The sequence below is a fragment of the Bombina bombina genome, chromosome 4 (assembly GCF_027579735.1).
Source record: "Bombina bombina isolate aBomBom1 chromosome 4, aBomBom1.pri, whole genome shotgun sequence".
NCBI lineage: Eukaryota > Metazoa > Chordata > Amphibia > Anura > Bombinatoridae > Bombina > Bombina bombina.
In genome coordinates, this window is record NC_069502.1 from 345,413,858 (window position 1) to 345,427,607 (window position 13,750).

General features: G+C 42.5%; 1 protein-coding gene across 1 annotated transcript in view; it reads left to right on the forward strand.

The window, feature by feature from the left end:
• SMC4 (structural maintenance of chromosomes 4) overlaps nt 1-13,750 on the forward strand; it is a 459,275-nt gene that overhangs the window by 403,823 nt on the left and 41,702 nt on the right. Inside the window, exon 20 of the mRNA XM_053711800.1 lies at nt 2,062-2,294. Within this exon, the coding sequence (XP_053567775.1) occupies nt 2,062-2,294 (233 nt within the window). The remainder of the gene's footprint in view (nt 1-2,061; nt 2,295-13,750) is intronic.

Sequence of the window (13,750 nt, forward strand, 5' to 3'; positions counted from 1 at the left end):
TCCTTAAAGGGACAGATATCTGCTTTGTCTATTCTGTTCCACAAGCGTCTGGCAGTTGTCCCAGACGTTCTGTCTTTTTGTCAGGCTTTAGTTAGAATTAAGCCTGTTTTTAAACTTGTTGCTCCGCCATGGAGTCTCAATTTTGTTATTAAGGTTCTTCAGGGGGTTCCGTTTGAACCCATGCATTCCATAGATATTAAGCTTCTATCTTGGAAAGTTCTGTTTCTAGTTACTATCTCTTCAGCTCAAAGAGTTTCTGAACTATCTGCATTACAATGTGACTCGCATTATCTTGTTTTCCATGCTGATAAGGTGGTTTTGCGTACCAAACCTGGGTTCCTCCCTAAGGTTGTTTCTAACAGGAATATCAATCAGGAAATTGTTGTTCCTTCTCTGTGTCCTAATCCTTCTAAGACGGATCGTCTGTTGCACAACTTGGACGTGGTTCGTGCCTTGAAGTTTTATTTGCAGGCAACAAAAAATTTTCGCCAATCATCATCTTTGTTGTCTATGCTGGAAAGCGTAGAGGTCAAAAGGCTACGGCTACCTCTCTTTCCTTTTGGCTGAAAAGCATCATCTGTTTGGCTTATGAGACTGCTGGGCAGCAGCCTCCTGAAAGAATTACAGCTCACTCCACTAGAGCGGTGGCTTCCACATGGGCTTTTAAAAATGATGCTTCAGTTGAACAGATTTGTAAGTCTGCGACTTGGTCTTCGCTTCATACCTTTTCCAAATTTGATACTTTTGCTTCTTCGGAGGCTATTTTTGGGAGAAAGGTTTTGCAAGCAGTGGTGCCTTCCGTTTAGGTTCCTGTCTTGTCCCTCTCTTCATCCGTGTCCTAAAGCTTTGGTATTGGTATCCCACAAGTTAGGATGAATCCGTGGACTCAGTACATCTTGCAAAAGAAAACAGAATTTATGCTTACCTGATAAATTTCTTTCTTTTGCGATGTACCGAGTCCACGGCCCGCCCTGTCTATTCAAGACAGATAGTATTTTTTATGTAAACTTCAGTCACCTCTGCACCTTATAGTTTCTCCTTTTCTTCCTTGGCCTTCGGTCGAATGACTGGGGGGTGGAGTTAAGGGGGAGCTATATAGACAGCTCTGCTGTGGTGCTCTCTTTGCTACTTCCTGTCAGGAAGGACAATATCCCACAAGTTAGGATGAATCCGTGGACTCGGTACATCGCAAAAGAAAGATATTTATCAGGTAAGCATAAATTCTGTTTTTTTTATAAACTTCAGTCACCTCTGCACCTTTGGCTTTTCCTTTCTCTTCCTAACTTCGGTCGAATGACTGGAGGTGGAGGGAAGGGAGGAGCTATATATATACAGCTCTGCTGTGGTTCTCTTTGCCACTTCCTGTTAGCAGGAGGATAAATCCCACAAGTAAGGATGAAATCCGTGGACTCTTCATATCGTAGAAGAAATAAATTTATCAGGTAAGCATAAATTTCCTTTTTTTTTTTCCCCATTTTTTCCTCATATTTTATAATATTTTTAATAATTATAAGATATGAAAATAATCGTATCTTTAGAAAGTCCATTTAGTGGCGAGAAAAACGATATATAATGTGTGGGTACAGTAAATGAGTAAGAGGAAAATTACAGCTAAACACAAACACCACAGAAATGTAAAAATAGCCCTGGTCCTTAAGGGAAAGAAATTGAAAAATGGCCTTGTCCTTAAGGGGTTAATGCCTCACTACTTGACTATTTGTAAAACTGAGGTATATGTGAGGTGGAGCAGTATTTATAAGCTTTTAAAGTTTGGGGAACTTTACCACCTCCTTGTAGAAATGTGTATCTCATACGTAATAGCTTGTGGACTCTCGCCACCATGAAAGAAATTATAAGGTGTTATGTAAATTGTCTTTCTTTCATGGTGGCGAGAGTCCACGGGTCCCCCCCCCCCCCCCCTTTTGGGGTTATTTTGTTTAAACACATGACTCTCGCCACTATGAAAGAAACTTTTGAAATGGGTAAGATATAAATTGTTTTTAATATTTTTTTTCTTTGTTTTATTTACACTACTTTTCTGCTAATATCCCCTTTGTATAGGAGGAACTGTACTTACAGAGGGTGGCGGAACTTGATGAAATTACAAATGAAAGGGACAACTTTAGAAGAGCTTATGAAGATCTTCGTAAACAAAGGCTTAATGAGTTTATGGCTGGTTTTAATGTCATAACAAATAAACTTAAAGAGAATTACCAGATGTTGACACTGGGAGGAGATGCTGAGCTTGAGCTTGTTGACAGCCTGGACCCATTTTCAGAAGGCATTATGTTTAGGTAAGAAGGAAAAAGTCTTCACTTCTTTTAAAGTTATAATTCTATTCCCTCCTTTATACAGGGAGAGTCCACAGCTGCATTCATTACTTGTGGGAATAAAGAACCTGGAGGCAAGTTTTGAGAGTAGTTCCTTAGGAAGGGTATCTGGCCTTCGAGACGGGACTGGAGTTTTAAGTAGTCTTGTCAGCCTCTCAGTGAGAGCATTGATGAAAGTTTGAGTCTGGAGATGCAGGGAGTCTTTCTGCGAAACCATCCAGATTCATATTAACAGCTCCTAAGCAATCAGCGTTAAGTTTTGCTGCCTGCTTTTTTTCCACTCAAGTCCATGTCAGAAACAACGCTACAGTCTGTAAAACTTGAAGGATCGTGTTTTATGTTCCACGGCATAGATTCCGGTAAGATAGTTTCATTTTATATACATATGTTAACGATAGAAGACAGGGTCACAGTGGGACTCCTTTTTATCTTTACTATCCACTGAGGGGTATTATTGAACAGTGGGGTGTTTCTCTTAAGTGTATCCAGTCCACGGATCATCCATTACTTATGGGATACTCTCCTTCCCAACAGGAAGTTGCAAGAGGATCACCCACAGCAGAGCTGCTATATAGCTCCTCCCCTCACTGCCATATCCAGTCATTCTCTTGCAACTCTCAACTAAGATGGAGGTCGTAAGAGGACTGTGGTGTTTTAGACTTAGTTTATTTCTTCAATCAAAAGTTTATTTTTAAATGGTACCGGAGTGTACTGTTTATCTCAGGCAGTATTTGGAAGAAGAATCTGCCTGCGTTTTCTATGATCTTAGCAGAAGTAACTAAGATCCTTTGCTGTTCTTACATATTCTGAGGAGTGAGGTAACTTCAGAGGGGGAATAGCGTGCAGGTTTTCCTGCAATAAGGTATGTGCAGTTAAAATATTTTTCTAGGGATGGAATTTGCTAGAAAATGCTGCTGATACCGAAGTAATGTAAGTAAAGCCTTAAATGCAGTGATAGCGACTGGTATCAGGCTTATTAATAGAGATACATACTCTTTTATAAAAGTGTATTTTAAAACGTTTGCTGGCATGTTTAATCGTTTTTTATGTATGTTTGGTGATCAAACTTATTGGGGCCTAGTTTTTTCCACATGGCTGGCTTAAATTTTGCCTAGAAACAGTTCCTGGAGGCTTTCCACTGTTGTAATATGAGTGGGAGGGGCCTTTTTTAGTGCTTTTCTGTGCAGCTAAAAATACTGACAGAGACATTCAGCTTCCCTCTGCATGATACAGGACATCTCTGAAGGGCTCAAAAGGCTTCAAAGTCGTGTTTGAGGAGGGTAACAATCACAGTAGACTGTGGCAGTTGTGACTGTGTTTAAAAAGTGTTTTTGTCATTTATTATTCTGTTTTTGTTATTAAGGGGTTAATCATCCATTTGCAAGTGGGTGCAATGCTCTGCTGACTTGTTACATACACTGTAAAAATTTTGTTAGTGTAACTGCCTTTTTTCACTTTTATTTCAAATTTGGACAAAATTTGTGTTTTTTAAAGGCGCAGTAACGTTTTTTTATATTGCTTGTAAACTTGTTTTAAGTGTTTTCCAAGCTTGCTAGTCTCATTGCTAGTCTGTTTAAACATGTCTGATACAGAGGAACCTACTTGTTCATTATGTTTGAAAGCCATGGTGGAGCCCCATAGGAGAATGTGTACTAAATGTATTGATTTCACCTTAAACAGTAAAGATCAGTCTTAAACTATAAAAGAATTATCACCAGAGGGTTCTGTCGAGGGGGAAGTTATGCCGACTAACTCTCCCCACGTGTCAGACCCTTCGCCTCCCGCTCAGGGGACGCACGCTAATATGGCGCCAATTACATCAGGGACGCCCATAGCGATTACCTTGCAGGACATGGCTGCAATCATGAATAATACCCTGTCAGAGGTATTATCCAGGTTGCCTGAATTAAGAGGCAAGCGCGATAGCTCTGGGGTTAGGAGAGATACAGAGCGCGCAAATGCTGTAAGAGCCATGTCTGATACTGCGTCACAGTATGCAGAACATGAGGACGGAGAGCTTCATTCTGTGGGTGACATCCCTGACTCGGGGAAACCTGATTCAGAGATTTCTAATTTTAAATTTAAGCTTGAGAACCTCCGTGTATTGCTTGGGGAGGTATTAGCTGCTCTGAATGACTGTAACACAGTTGCAATTCCAGAGAAATTGTGTAGGCTGGATAGATACTATGCGGTGCCGGGGTGTACTGACGTTTTTCCTATACCTAAAAGGCTTACAGAAATTATTAGCAAGGAGTGGGATAGACCCGGTGTGCCCTTTTCCCCACCTCCTATATTTAGAAAAATGTTTCCAATAGACGCAACTACACAGGACTTATGGCAGACGGTCCCTAAGGTGGAGGGAGCAGTTTCTACTTCAGCAAAGCGTACCACTATCCCGGTTGAGGACAGTTGTGCTTTTTTAGATCCAATAGATAAAAAATTAGAGGGTTACCTTAAGAAAATGTTTATTCAACAAGGTTTTATTTTGCAGCCCCTTGCATGCATTGCGCCTGTCACTGCTGCAGCGGCATTCTGGTTTGAGGCCCTGGAAGAGGCCATCCATACAGCTCCTTTGGAGGAAATTATTGACAAGCTTAGAACGCTTAAGCTAGCTAACTCATTTGTTTCTGATGCCTTTGTTCATTTGACTAAACTAACGGCTAAGAATTCCGGATTCGCCATCCAGGCGCGTAGGGCGCTATGGCTTAAATCCTGGTCAGCTGACGTGACTTCAAAGTCTAAATTACTCAACATTCCTTTCAAGGGGCAGACCTTATTCGGGCCTGGCTTGAAGGAAATTATTGCTGACATTACTGGAGGCAAGGGTCATACCCTTCCTCAGGACAGGGCCAAATCAAAGGCCAAACAGTCTAATTTTCGTGCCTTTCGAAATTTCAAGGCAGGAGCAGCATCAACTTCCTCCGCTTCAAAACAATAGGGAACTGTTGCTCATTCCAGACAGGCCTGGAAACCTAACCAGTCCTGGAACAAAGGCAAGCAGGCCAGAAAGCCTGCTGCTGCCTCTAAGACAGCATGAAGGAACGGCCCCCTATCCGGCGACGGATCTAGTAGGGGGCAGACTTTCTCTCTTCGCCCAGGCGTGGGCAAGAGATGTTCAGGATCCCTGGGCGTTGGAGATCATATCTCAGGGATATCTTCTGGACTTCAAAGCTTCCCCTCCACAAGGGTGATTTCATCTTTCAAGGCTATCTGCAAATCAGATAAAGAAAGAGGCATTCCTACGCTGTGTGCAAGACCTCCTAGTTATGGGAGTGATCCATCCAGTTCCCCGGACGGAACAAGGACAGGGTTTTTATTCAAATCTGTTTGTGGTTCCCAAAAAAGAGGGAACCTTCAGACCAATTTTGGATCTAAAGATCTTAAACAAATTCCTCAGAGTTCCATCTTTCAAAATGGAAACTATTCGGACCATCCTACCCATGATCCAAGAAGGTCAGTACATGACCACAGTGGACTTAAAGGATGCCTACCTTCACATACCGATTCACAAAGATCATCATCAGTTTCTAAGGTTTGCCTTTCTAGACAGGCATTACCAATTTGTAATTTCTAAGACCGCGAGGCATAGCGGTGGCTCCGTATCTAGACGACATCCTGATACAGGCGTCAAGCTTTCAAGTTGCCAAGTCTCATACAGAGATAGTTCTGGCATTCCTGAGGTCGCACGGGTGGAAAGTGAACGAGGAAAAGAGTTCTCTATCCCCACTCACAAGAGTCTCCTTCTTAGGGACTCTTATAGATTCTGTAGAAATGAAAATTTACCTGACTGAGTCCAGGTTATCAAAACTTCTAAATGCTTGCCGTGTTCTTCACTCCATTCCGCGCCCTTCGGTAGCTCAGTGTATGGAGGTAATCGGCTTAATGGTAGCGGCAATGGACATAGTGCCATTTGCGCGCCTTCATCTCAGACCGCTGCAATTATGCATGCTGAGTCAGTGGAATGGGGATTACACAGATTTGTCCCATCTGCTAAATCTGGATCAAGAAACCAGAGATTCTCTTCTCTGGTGGTTGTCTCGGGTACACCTGTCCAAGGGTATGACCTTTCGCAGGCCAGATTGGACAATTGTAACAACAGATGCCAGCCTTCTAGGTTGGGGTGCAGTCTGGAACTCCCTGAAGGCACAGGGATCGTGGACTCAGGAGGAGAAACTCCTTCCAATAAATATTCTGGAGTTTAGAGCGATATTCAATTCTCTTCTGGCTTGGCCTCAGTTAGCAACACTGAGGTTCATCAGATTTCAGTCGGACAACATCACGACTGTGGCTTACATCAACCATCAAGGGGGAACCAGGAGTTCCCTAGCGAGGTTAAAAGTCTCAAAAATAATTCGCTGGGCAGAGTACCACTCTTGCCACCTGTCAGCAATCCATATCCCAGGCGTGGAGAACTGGGAGGCGGATTTTCTAAGTCGTCAGACTTTCCATCCGGGGGAGTGGGAACTCCATCCGGAGGTGTTTGCTCAATTGATTCATCATTGGGGCAAACCAGAGTTTGATCTCATGGCGTCTCGCCAGAACGCCAAGCTTCCTTGTTACGGATCCAGCTCCAGGGACCCAGAAGCGACGCTGATAGATGCTCTAGCAGCGACTTGGTTCTACAACCTGGCTTATGTGTTTCCACCGTTTCCTCTGCTCCCTCGACTGATTGCCAAAATCAAACAGGAGAGAGCATCAGTGATTCTGATAGCGCCTGCGTGGCCACGCAGGACTTGGTATGCAGACCTAGTGGACATGTCATCCTTTCCACCATGGACTCTGCCTCTAAGACAGGACCTTCTGATAACAAGGTCCTTTCAATCATCCAAATCTAATTTCTCTGAGACTGACTGCATAGAGATTGAACGCTTGATTCTATCAAAGCGTGGCTTCTCCGAGTCAGTCATTAATACTTTAACACAGGCACGAAAGCCTGTTACCAGGAAAATCTACCACAAGATATGGAGTAAATATCTTTATTGGTGTGAATCCAAGAATTACTCATGGAGTAAGGTTAGGATTCCTAGAATATTGTCCTTTCTCCAAGAGGGCTTGGATAAAGGATTATCAGCTAGTTCCTTAAAGGGACAGATTTCTGCTCTGTCTATTCCTTTGCACATGCGTCTGGCAGAGGTTCCAGACGTCCAGGCATTTTGCCAGGCTTTGGTTAGAATTAAGCCTGTGTTTAAACCTGTTGCTCCCCGTGGAGCTTATACTTGGTTCTTAATGTTCTTCAAGGAGTTCCGTTTGAACTCCTTCATTCCATTGATATTAAACTTTTATCTTGGAAAGTTCTGTTTTTGATGGCTATTTCCTCGGCTCGGAGAGTCTCTGAGCTATCTGCCTTACAATGTGATTCTCCTTATCTGATTTTTCATGCAGATAAGGTAGTTCTGCGTACCAAACCTGGGTTTTTACCTAACTTGGTTTCTGACAAGAATATCAATCAAGAGATTGTTGTTCCATCATTGTGTCCTAATCCTTCTTCAAAGAAGGAACGTCTTTTACATAATCTGGACGTAGTCCGTGCCTTGAAGTTTTACTTACAAGCTACTAAGGATTTTCGTCAAACATCTTCCCTGTTTGTCGTTTACTCTGGACAGAGGAGAGGTCAAAAAGCTTCGGCAACCTCTCTTTCCTTTTGGCTTTGGAGCGTAATATGCCTAGCCTATGAGACTGCTGGACAGCAGCCCCCTGAAAGGATTACTGCTCATTCTACTAGAGCTGTGGCTTCCACCTGGGCCTTTAAAAATGAGGCCTCTGAACAGATTTACAAGGCCGCGACTTGGTCTTCGCTTCACACCTTTTCCAAATTTTACAAATTTGATACTTTTGCTTCTTCGGAGGCTGTTTTTGGTTGAAAGGTTCTTCAGGCAGTGGTTCCTTCCGCTTAATCCTGCCTTGTCCCTCCCATCATCCGTGTACTTTAGCTTTGGTATTGGTATCCCACAAGTAATGGATGATCCGTGGACTGGATACACTTAACAAGAGAAAACATAATTTATGCTTACCTGATAAATTTATTTCTCTTGTAGTGTATCCAGTCCACGGCCCGCCCTCTCCTTTTAAGGCAGGTCTGAATTTTAATTAAACTACAGTCACCGCTGCACCCTATGGTTTCTCCTTTCTCTGTATTCGGTCGAATGACTGGATATGACAGCTGGGGGAGGAGCTATATAGCAGCTCTGCTGTGGGTGTCCTCTTGCAACTTCCTGTTGGGAAGGAGAATATCCCACAAGTAATGGATGATCCGTGGACTGGATACACTACAAGAGAAATAAATTTATCAGGTAAGCATAAATTATGTTTTTTGGCTCAAGGCTCTAGAAGAGGCTCTTCAGATGGAGACTCCATTTGAGGATATTATGGACAGAATTAAGGCCCTTAAGTTGGCTAATTCTTTCATTACAGATGCCGCTTTCCAACTGGCTAAATTAGCGGCAAAGAATTCAGGTTTTGCCATTTTAGCAAGCATGGCATTATGGCTTAAGTCCTGGTCTGCTGATGTGTCATCAAAATCTAAACTTTTGAACAATCCTTTCAAAGGAAAGACCCTATTCGGGCCTGCACTGAAAGAGATTATTTCAGACATCACTGGAGGGAAAGGCCATGCCCTCCCTCAGGATAGAACAAATAAAATGATATTCGTTCCTTTCAGAACTTCAAGGGTGGTCCCTCTTCAGCTTCTCCTGCTGCAAAGCAAGAGGGGAATTTTGCCTAATCCAAGTCAGTCTGGAGACCTAACCATGCTTGGAACAAGGGTTAACAGGCCGAGAAGCCTGCAGCTGCCTCTAAGACAGCATGAAGGGGTAGCCCCCTATCCGGGACCGGATCTAGTAGGGGGCAGACACTCTCTCTTCGCTCAAGCTTGGGCAAGAGATGTTCACGATTCCTGGGCCTTAGAAAGTCCCAGGGATATCGTCTGGACTTCAAAGACTCTCCCCCAAGGGGGAGATTTCACATTTCTCAATTGTCTGCAAACCAGATAAGGAGAGAGGCGTTCTTACGCTGTGTAGAAGACCTACATACCATGGGAGTAATCCGCCCAGTTCCAAAAGCGGAACAAGGGCTAGGGTTTTACTCAAACCTGTTTGTGGTTCCCAAAAAAGAGGGAACTTTCAGATCAATCTTTGATCTCAAAATTCTAAACAAATTCCTCAGAGTACCATCATTCAAGATGGAGACTATTCAGACTTTTCTACCGTTGATCCAGGAGGGTCAATATATGATAATTCTATTCATCATCAATTTCTCAGATTCTCCTTTCTGGAAAGGCATTACCAGTTTGTGGCCCTTCCCTTCGGGTTGGCCACGGCTCTCAGAATTTTCACAAAGGTGCTAGGGTCCCTTTTGGCGGTTCTAAGACCGCGGGGCATAGCAGTGGCGCCTTATCTAGACATCTTGATTCAGGCTTCGACTTTCCAGCTAGCCAAGTCTCACACGGACATCGGGTTGGCTTCTCTGAGATCTCACAGGTGGAAGGTGAACATAAAAAAAGAGTTCTCTCTTTCCTCTCACAAGAGTTTCCTTCCTAGGATACATGATGGACAGTTGGTCCGAAACGTTTGGCTTAAATAAAAATCTTTTTACACATTGCTGCTGCAGCCTGAACTTTCTTCCTAGGGACTCTGATAGACTTGGTAGAAATGAAAATATTTCTGACGGAGGTCAGAAAATCAAAACTCTTAACCACTTGCCGAGCTCTTCATTCCATTCCTCAGCCATCAGTGTCTCAGTGTATGGAGGTAATCGGACTGATGGTAGCGGCAATGGACATAGTTTCTTTTGCCCGCCTACACCTCAGACCACTGCAACTATGCATGCTCAAACAGTGGAATGGGGATTATGCAGATTTATCTCCTCAACTGCATCTGGACCAGGAGACCAGAGATTCTCTTCTCTGGTGGTTGTCTCAGGACCACCTGTCTCAGGGAATGTGTTTCCACAGGCCGGAGTGGCTCATAATAACGACAGATGCCAGCCTGCTAGGCTGGGGTGCAGTCTGGAACTCTCTGAAAGCACAGGGCTTTTGGTCTCGGGAGGAAATTCTACTCCCGATAAATTCTAGAACTGAGAGCGATATTCAATGTGCTCCAGGCGTGGCCTCAGCTAGCTGCGGCCAAATTCATCAGATTTCAGTCAGACAACATCACGACTGTAGCTTATATCAATCATCAAGGAGGAACACGGAGTTCTCTAGCGATGATGGGGGTAACCAAAATAATCTGATGGGCGGAGGATCACTCTTGCCATCTCTCAGCAATCCATATCCCAGGGGTAGAGAACTGGGAGGCGGATTTCCTAAGTCGTCAGACTTTTCATCCGGGGGAGTGGGAGCTCGTTACGGGTCCAGGTCCCGGGTTACCCAGGCGGTACTGATAGATGCTCTAGCAGTGCCCTGGTCCTTCAATCTGGCCTATGTATTTCCACTGTTTCCTCTCCTCCCACGTCTGGTTGCCAGAATCAAGCAGGAGAGAGCTTTGGTGATTCTGATAGCACCTGCATGGCCACGCAGGACTTGGTATGCAGACCTAGTGGACATGTCATCGGTTCCACCATGGACTCTGCCAATGAGGCAGGACCTTCTAATCCAAGGTCCATTCACGCATCCAAATCTAATTTCTCTGCGTCTGACTGCTTGGAGATTGATCGCCTGATTCTATCAAAGCGTGGTTTCTCTGAGTCTGTCATTGATACCCTGATTCAAGCTAGAAAGCCTGTCACCAGGAAAATCTATCATAAGATGTGGCGCAAATATTTTTATTGGTGTGAATCCAAGGGTTACTCATGGAGTAAGATTAGGATTCCTAGAATATTGTCTTTTCTCCAAGAAGGATTGGAGAAGGGATTATCAGCTAGTTTCTTAAAAGGACAAATTTCTGCTTTGTCTATTCTTTTACACAAACGTCTGGCAGATGTCCCAGACGTTCAAGCATTTAGTCAGGCCTTGGTCAGGATCAAGCCTGTATTTAAACCTGTTGCTCCACCATGGAGCCTAAATTTAGTTCTTCAAGGGGTTCTGTTTGAACCTATGCATTCCATAGATTTTAATTTAGCCAGTTGGAAAGCGGCATCTGTAATGAAAGAATTAGCCAACTTAAGGGCCTTAATTCTGTCCATAATATCCTCTAATGGAGTCTCCATCTGAAGAGCCTCGAGCCAGAAAGCAGCTGCAGTAGTTCCTTTGTTCCAGTGCAGCTCTTAGGGACTGGTGTCTCATTGGTTACAGTCATTGGCTAGATGACAGTTCTTAAAGAAGTTAACAGCTCCGATCGTCTCATGGGGTACATGAGATGAGATTCTTTTGTTTGTGTTACAAGCTACCTTATGACACTCTGTTCTCTGAACGCAATATATGTATATGCACACCAACTGATCTATGTTGCAGCTTATGTTCTTATCACCATGTCTGTCTAAGGCAGACAAGGCTTCAGCAGATATTTATAGGTTCTGGGAGATATTTATGATGACTGTAATTTCGGAGGATACATTAGTCTCCCCAGTCAGATTGGGACTATACGACTATATTTTGATCTAGGCTGTTTCTCTGTTTGTTTGTTAGTCATTTGTCTCAATCATGATTTTTGTTGCATAGTCTCCCTAAATATAGCAAAATGTTCAGATCTAAGTTACACACTATAAATGAATACTGCACTGTCTAATTTCTTTGTAACTAATATCAGTGTCTGGCAAATATTTATTAATACTCTTATTGGCATAAGGGTCTTTACATTAATATTATTGTTAAATAGGTATCCATTTGTTTGACTTTTACGTCAACCGCTCACTCTGTTCTTATACCTTATAGCTTAAACCTGTAATGACCTGGAGATTAGACCCCCCAACTAGTGTTTTCAGCATATTCTGTCAATATAACTAAGTTCACTGTATGTTTAATGACTGTTATTATGTTTGTGCTCTTTTGTAAAAATTTCTACTGGTGTACAGGATATATACTGCTTGCACCCATTCACTCGTGAGAGGAGTTTAGAATTAAGCCGCAGTTACTCCCAAAGCTCACCCAGCTAACACAGGAGATAATATTGCTATCACCATACACCTTTGCAATCATGGTCATTACTGTATATTAGGGTATAGTAACTCTGCTTTATGTATATCTCTTTTACATTATGAGGTACACGTCATATATATACACTTCTGTGCACTTTGGGACAAGAATGTAGCTAAGTTACCTTTTATGATGGCATAGATTAAGTTTATATATGTTATTCTTGTTTAGAGCCGGTCCAGTCTTGTTTACCTGTTTTATTATCATTGTCATGACTGTATATATTACGCATAGTGGCACATTAAGCCCAAGCCCTACTCTGACTGAGTACCGTGACATGGTAATACATAACGCAACATTGGGTTGAATAACAATTAGTATTTCTACCTCACTATAGATACCTACTACTGAAAATTCTCACCCTCTTATCCATACTATCCACCTTCCTCCCGTTTACACAACTATTCTACTGGCCTATTGCAAAAGGCTCTATCTCTCCTCTCTCCGCCCCCCTTCTCTTCTTCCCCTATAACTCGAGCAGCTCTTGCCCGCTGTTCTTTCTCTCTTCTCCTAATCACTATAACCCAAATAGGGTTCTTACGAAAGCCAACCCCTTACATCTTCCTGGCACTAGAATAGACAGCCATGAAATATTCACATATTGATGTAGGGATAATATCTAAACTCATATAATATAAAATGAAGTTCAATTTTCTGTAGCCCAAACCCTTTACTTTAGCCACATCAAGACATGACAAGTGATCCTTCTTTTACATACTCATCACACTTTGGTGATCTCATCTCTTTTTTTTTCATACAATAACATCACCATATGACACCTTGTCCTATCCCACTTATAGGCAGCCTTCTCTATTACTCTTCAAATTACTCTCTTAGTATCTCCAATATTAGAATATAGACCTGATGAGTAGAATTGTAAACCTTGACCGGCCTTATTGGATAATCTTCATGTAACAACATTGTATGTCATGCTATGAAGCAATTTTTCTTCTTAAGTGAAACGTGTTTGTTAGTTCTTTCTGAAACTTCAATAAAAAAAATTTGGAGAAAAAAAAATTGGCAGACTTTGCCCTCTATTTCCTTGATACATATTACACAGTTTCACCCTATTGTTTCTCTATTATTACTAAGGAAGATGGCTTTTAGTTTTAACAATAAAGCGAATAAAAAGATAAAAAGAAACCAACATTCATTCTTAGAGTTTACATACTTATCAAACCGAGCATTGCTCTCTATAACTAACACTTAGAATGATTTAAAATATAGATTCTCGGCAGCTTACAATTTAAGACCAAGCGGCCATTCAGAGACTACAAATGAAAATTACTTTCACAAATGTTTTACCTCTTCTATAACCATTCAGTGGTATAAAGTATTTTCCTTTTCCCTC